General features: G+C 44.0%; 1 protein-coding gene across 1 annotated transcript; it reads left to right on the plus strand.

The window, feature by feature from the left end:
- Positions 1-5,973: 5,973 nt before the first annotated feature.
- Positions 5,974-6,921, plus strand: LOC123374468 (olfactory receptor 52R1-like). Its single transcript, XM_045024495.1, has one exon. It carries the CDS (start codon positions 5,974-5,976, stop codon positions 6,919-6,921), a length of 948 nt encoding a protein of 315 aa, XP_044880430.1.
- Positions 6,922-7,468: the final 547 nt, after the last annotated feature.

Raw genomic sequence — 7,468 nt, forward strand, 5'->3', positions numbered from 1 at the left:
CTATAACTGCTCGAGCTAGTATCTTTGTCACAGATTCGTAGGTTCATGGTCAGAAGGCACAAGTAGATCTTCCCGTATTACCTCCCGTTTCCCCTGTATTGAGGCCAAAGACTTGTGTTTGACTAAGACCTGGTCTATGGTATGATTTTACGTCATAGAATCATAGAACCCACAGGGTGAGAAGGGACCGCAAGGGACATCTAGTCTAACCCCCTGCCAAGATGCAGGATTTGTTGCATCCTAACTACCCAGCACAGATGAGTATCCAACCTTCTTTGGAAAACTTCTAGCGAAGGAGCTTCCACGTCTGTTCCATTGTCCTCCTGGTCTTATAGTTAGGAAGTTTTTCCTGAGGCTTCATCTAAATCTGCTCTGCTGTAGTTTGAATCCACTGACTCTTGTCCTGCCTCTGTGGCAAGAGAGAACAACTTTTCTCCATCTTTTTTATGGCAGCCTTTCAAGCAGCTGAAAAGTCTGTCATGTCCCGCCTCGATCTCTTCTTTTACAGACTAAACATATCCAGTTCCTTCAGCCTTTGCTCATGTGGCTTTGACCATCCCTTTGATCATCTTTGTCTCTCACCTTTGGATCCTTTCCAATTTCTCTAGATCCTTCCTATACATTGGTGACCAAAACTGGACACAATACTGCGATGAAGCCTAACCAGCGCCAAGCAGAGGAATACTATCACCTCCCATGACTTGCATGCCGTTAATGCAAACTAAAACTGTATTTTCTTTTTTTGCAATGGTAAATAAATCTGCTTCCCTGAGACATTTAGATATGTCAGCCTAACCCCAGTGTAGACCCCACCATGAGGTCAACCTAGCTACCACTGATCAGGGAGGTGGGTGACCTACGCTGATGGATAAGTAGTGTTTTCACTGAAGCTCTATGGCAGCGCCACTGTAGCATTTTAAATATAGACACACCCTCAAGCAGATCTTCCAGAAAATCATCCAGTCTGTATCTGCAGCCATGGGGACCTGGAGAATCCACAACTTCCCTTTACAATTTGTTCCAAAGGTTAATCACACTCAGTGCTAAACATTTGGCCCTTATTTCCAGCTGAAATTCATCTGGCTCGGGCTTAGCTCTGCCTTTCTCTTCTATATTACAGAGCCCATTATTACCCATGGTTTTCTCCCCATTAAATTCACCATAGAATCATAGACTTTAAGATCAGAAGGGATCATTATGTCCATCTAGTCTGACCTCCTGCACAACGCAGGCCACAGAATCTCACCCACCCACTCCTGTAACAAACCCCTAACCTATGTCTGAGTTATTGAAGTCCTCAAATCGTGGCTTAAAGACTTCAAGGTGCAGAGAATTCTCCAGCAAATAACCTGTGTCCCTCACTGCAGAGGAAGGTGAAAAAAACCCAGGGCCTCTGCCAATCTGCTCTGGAGGAAAATTCCTTCCCAACCCCAAATATGGTGATATGCTAAACCCTGAGCATGTGGACAAGGCTTACCAGCCAGGAAATAATTATCTGTAGTAACTCAGATCCCAACCCACCTAACATCCCATCACAGACCATTGGGCATATTTACGCTAAAAGTCAAAGATTAATTAATTGCCAAAATTAGGCTATCCCATCATACCATCCCCTCCATAAATGTATCAAGCTTAGTCTTGAAGCCAGATATGTCTTTTGATGCCACTGCTCCCCTTGGAAGGCTGCTACAGAAGTTCACTCCTCTGATGGTTAGAAACCTTCATCTAATTTCAAGTCTAAACTTCCTGATGGCCAGTTTATATCCATTTATTCTTGTGTCCACATTGGTACTGAGCTTAAATAAGTCCGCTTCCTCCCTGGTATTTATCCTTCTGATATATTTATAGAGAGCAATCATATCTCCTCTCAGCCTTCTTTTGGTTAGGCTAAACAAGCCAAGCTCTTTGAGTCTCCTTTCATAAGACAGGTTTTCCATTCCTCGGATCATCCTAGTAGCCCTTCTCTGTACCTGTTCCAGTTTGAGTTCATCCCTCTTAAACATGGGAGACCAGAACTGCACACAGTATTCCAGATGAGGTCTCACCAGTGCCTTGTATAATGGTACTAACACCTTCTTATCTCTACTGAAAATACCTCACCTGATGCATCCCAAGACCACATTAGCTTTTTTTCATGGCCATAGTCATTGTGTGATCAACCAATACTCCAAGGTCCTTCTCTTCCTCTGTTACTTCTAAGTGATGCGTCCCCAGCTTATAACATTTTTTTTGTTATTAATCCCTAAATGCATGACCTTGCACTTTTACTATTAAGTTTCATCCTATTACTATTACTCCAGTTTACAAGGTCATCCAGATCTTCCTGTATGATATCTCGGTCCTTCTCTTTATTGGCCATACCTCCCAGCTTTGTGTCATCTGCAAACTTTATTAGCACATTCCCACTTTTTGTACCAAGGTCAGTAAAAAAAAGATTAAATAAGAATAGTCCCAAAACTGATCCCTGAGGAACTCCACAAGTTACCTCCTTCCAGCCTGACAGTTCACCTTTCAGTATGACACGTTGTAGTCTCCCCTTTAACCAGTTCCTTACCCACCTTTCAATTTTCATATTGCTCCCCATCTTTTCCAATTTAACTAATAATTCCCCATCTAGAACTGTATCAAATGCCTTTCTGAAATTGAGATAAATTAGATCCACTGTTTCCTTTGTCTAAAAAATCTGTTACCTTCTCCAAGAAGGAGATCAGGTTGGTTTGGCACAATCTACGTTTTGTAAAACCATGTTGTATTTTGTACCAATTACCCTTGACGTCAATGTCCTTAACTACTTTCTCCTTCATTTTTTTCCCCAAGACCTTGCATACTACAGATGTCAAACTAACAGGCCTGTAGTTACCCGGATCACTTTTTTTCCCTTTCTTAAAAATAGGAACTATGTTAGCAATTCTCCAGTCATACGGCACAACCCCTGAGTTTACAGATTCATTAAAATATCTTGCTAATTGCCTTGCAATTTCATGTGCCAGTTCCTTTAATATTTTTGGATGAAGATTATCTGAGCCCCCCGATTTTGTCCCATTAAGCTGTTCAAGTATGGCTTCTACCATGGATGTGGTAATATCTACCTTTGTATGATGCAGTAGGGACTGTCTGCACAGTGAATGGGAGAGCAGGGGATGACTTTAGGTGATGGACAGTACCTGAGCCTGTAACCTGAGCCAGGCAGGGGGGAGGGGAAGTCAACACTTTTGCCTGGGAAGCTGGACAAAGGAAGAGAGCCTGCGAGAGGGGGTTTTCAGTTTTGGTTTTGGGCTGGGTGGTGGAATGCAGGGAATCCCAATCTGGGAACTAAGCTTCCTGAACCCCCAGAAGGACTTGATTGAGGGGTCCTGGTTGTGCCTACAAGCTCTGCTGAAGACTGCGTTCCCATTGTCCAATAAATCTGTTTTACTGCTCCCCAGTCACTTACTGAAGGAAGCGCTGTGCATGGGGTGCAGTAGATCCCATAGCTACCACCAGTTGTCATGGAGTATGGGGGAGTCAGGGCCCTGCACCCCTCGTCCTGGGGACTCACAGTGACTGTCAGTTAGCCCTTTTGAAATAAAAAACCCTAGTCACAGATCTATTTTTTTTATCCTTCCATTTAATTTGAACTGAATTAGCTCATGATCACTCAAACCAAGGTTGTCCCCTACAATCATTTATTCTATGAGGTCTTCACTACTCACCAAAACCAAATATAAAACGGCATCCCCTCTTGTTGGTTCAGAAAACACTAGGTGAAGGAATCCACCAGCTATCGCATATAGGAAAATTACTAGCAGTTGTCCTCCAGACTATATCTGGAAAGATAAAGTCTTCCATGATCACACAATTCCAATTAGCATTTACTTCATTAAAAACATTAAAGAGGTCTCTATCCATATCCAAATCGGATCCCTGTGGTCTATAGTACACCCCAAGCACTATCCCAAGGAGGCTCTAGTACCTTTCTTCCCCAATGTGATTTTTTTTCTCTCCATTTGATTGTCCTTTTGATAAGATAAAGAGATGAAGCTCTTTATGTCCCTCCCTGGCCGCCATTTTCTGCAGCTGCCAGTCCTTTTTGTGGCTCTTTTCTGCATCTTCTCCAAATTTTCAAATTTTGAAATGTGGACCCCGAAACTGGATGTAGTCAGTTTCACCAATGCCATATGCAAAGGTAAAATCCTTCCCCTGCTCCAGCTCACCACTACGATGAGTTGGTTGTCCACAGTGACCCCTAAATCCTTTCCAGGGTCCCTCAATTCCATAATACAGTGATTGAGTCTGTGGGGCGTTCCTGCATTCCCTGTTCCAAGATGATAAGTTTGCATTTGACTGTATTAAAACATCTGTGTCTGCCCTGGCTCCCTCATTGTAACCACTCTGCCAGTTTGGGTCCCCTGCTATTTTATCTGCAGTGATTTTCTATTTGCTTCCATATCATTGATGAAAATATTGAATAGCATGGGGCCTAGAACTGATCCCTGCAGAACTGCATAAAAACACCCCCATTCCCTGCAATGCCCCATTGACAACTGCTTCCTGAGACCTGTCACTTAGCCAATTTTTAGGTTTTTTTACATGTCCTCTACTGATATGAATAGTGTTTTGATCTGAATGTTTTCTCTGACTACATCAAATGCCTCAGAGACATCGAAGGCTATTGTATATGCACAGTCCCCTTGGTCAACCAAACATGTACAGTCATGAAAGGATGAAAACTTATTTGGCAAGACCTGTTTCCATAAAGCCTGATGGTGACTTGCATTAATTATATTACTAGACTTTTTGTTAACTAATCCCATGCCAGATTTTTCCATTTTTTCCTAATCTTGTCAAAAAATCCCTTTAATTTTTAAAAGTTTATATTTCCGGTGTTTGTAATGCTCAGGTTCTATTGTAGACGCTGCTTAACATCCTCCTTGATGGCTAATGGACTTGAAAGTATTCCATCACCTCATCTGATATGAGTTCTCCACTTTCTTTACTATGGAATTGTGGCTTGTTAGCTAGCTAATAAACTCTTCGTAAAGAACTCCCAATTTTCATTCCCGTCTTCCTCAATATTTTTTCTCCCAATCAGTTTTATCAGTGGATAATTTGTCATTGTTGAGGAATTAGCCCTTTTGAAGCACTAAATATCTATAGAGAATACTGGTTGGGAGCTGTTCTCTGTTTGTCCATTTGAATGTAATCAGTTCTATTCTGTTATTTTGTTCTCCTCTATCATAAGCCCCCTTCTTTGTGGCTTCTCTAAACTAAACAGTCCCAGACTTTTCAGTCTGCCTGCATATGGCAGCCTCCCCCATTCTCACAGCCTGCCTGAGAAATCTGCTTTCCATCTGCTATATCTTTTATAGAGACTGGGTGATCAAAAGTGAGTGTGTTTCCAGACCAGGTTGTTCTCCACCCCATTTCTTAGGCATCTGAACATTAACTTTGTTTTGGCCACTACTGTGAATCAGCAGGTGTTTCCATGGAACAGTTATCGGTGACCCCCAGTTATTTTCCCTGAGGTGATTCTAGCTGGAATGTTTCCCCCTGGCACATGGACTGGCAAAGCTTTGTTTTTTGTGTGGTTTTTTTTTTTTACACTTTCAAATTTTGAGCAACCAGGTGCCTGGGGAATAGCATGGACTCCCTAGCCTGGCTTTCATTGCGTTAAGGAACAATGAGGGATAACCAGTATCCACACTTATGTTTCTTGCTGGTCCCTATTAAGATTTCCCAGACCACGATGTGTAGAAATTATTGGTGCATGGAGGACCATCAAATATGCAACTGGCATTAGTAGGGTCACTTCATAATTCATTTCTCTGAAAAATGAAAATGTGTGTGACGAACAACCAAGCGGCTTCACTCATGAGAAGAGTATCCAGTAGTGCATGTAGTGGCTCATATTAACATTGTATCTCTATCCAGGCTTTTCTACTGCGACCATCATCCTGGGAACAACTCAGAGTTGAACAACTTCTTCCCTACTACATGTCAGATTCCAACAAAACCGACTTCACCAACCCCTCCACCTTCATCCTGCTGGGCATTCCTGGCCTGGAGGCGGCCCACGTATGGATCTCCATCCCCTTCTGTGCCATATATGTCATAGCCATCTTGGGGAACTTCATCATCCTGTTCATCGTGAAGACAGAACCAAGCCTTCATGAGCCCATGTACTATTTCCTCTGCATGCTGGCCATCACCGACCTGGTCCTGTCTACATCCACCCTGCCCAAAACACTGAGTATCTACTGGTTCAATTCCAGGGAGATCGATTTCAGTGCCTGCCTCTCCCAGCTGTACTTCATTCACTGCTTTTTAGTGATGGAGTCTGGGATCTTTGTGGCCATGGCTTTTGATCGCTACGTGGCCATCTGCCATCCCCTCAGACATTCCACCCTCCTGACAAACCCCATGGTTACCAAGATTGGCCTGGCCGTGGTGTTTCGTGGTAGCATCCTCATACTGCCCTATTCCTTCCTGGCGAGGCAGTGGCCATATTGCAAAACCAACATCATCCCCCACACGCACTGCGAGCATATTGCTGTGGTAAAGCTGGCCTGCGCCGACACCCGCGTCAGTAGTTACTATGGCCTCTTTGTGGTATTCGGTGTGAGGGGTCTGGATATGATTTTTATTGCTGTGTCTTATACCCAAATCCTCAAGGCCATCTTCAGCCTCCCCACAAAGGAAGCCCGGCTCAAGGCTTTGGGGACCTGCAGCTCCCACCTCTGTGCCATCTTAGCCTTTTACATCCCAGGTCTCTTCTCCACCCTCACGCACCGGTATGACCACAATGTGCCCCTGCATTTCCATGTTCTCATTGCCAACGTGTACATCCTGGTGCCTCCCATGCTAAACCCCATCATCTATGGGGTGAGGACCAAACAGATCCGGGGCAGGCTGTTCCAGCTCTTTACTCATAAAGGGACTTAAAGTTTTCTCCTGGTGCTCTGGCTCTCAGTTCGAGCTCTGTGCAGAGCTGGCTGGTGACGTGGTGCTGTGTTCTCTTCAGTGAATCACTGATTGGATAGTCAGAAAGACATTAGACCCTTTCCTGACCTTACTGTGCTGTGTCAGTGCGACAATCTGGGGAATCGGGCAGTGTAGAACTGATTGGTTTGCCACCGTTCTAATTACTGATAACTGGACCTCTGGGAATATAAGAACATAAGAACGGCCATGCTGGGTCAGACAAAGGATCCATCTAGCCCAGTGTCCTGTCTGCGAGTGGTGGCCAATGCCAGGTGCCCCAGAGGGAATGAACAGAACAGGGAATTGTCTAGTGATCCACCTCTGTCACCCATTTCCAGCTGCTGGCAAACAGACACCATCCCTTCCCACCTTGGCTATTGATGAACCTTCACAACATCCTCTGGCAAGGAGTTCCACAGCTTGGCTGTGTGTTGTGTGAAGAAATACTTCCTTTTGTTTGTTTTAAACTGTTGCCTATTCATTTCATTTGGAGACCCCTAGTTCTTGT

The sequence above is a fragment of the Mauremys mutica genome, chromosome 1 (assembly GCF_020497125.1).
Source record: "Mauremys mutica isolate MM-2020 ecotype Southern chromosome 1, ASM2049712v1, whole genome shotgun sequence".
Taxonomy (NCBI): Eukaryota; Metazoa; Chordata; order Testudines; family Geoemydidae; genus Mauremys; species Mauremys mutica.

What these genes read in the sequence shown, in the direction of transcription:
- LOC123374468 (XM_045024495.1), top strand. Translation starts at nt 5,974, where the DNA reads ATGTCAGATTCCAACAAAACCGACTTCACCAACCCCTCCACCTTCATC.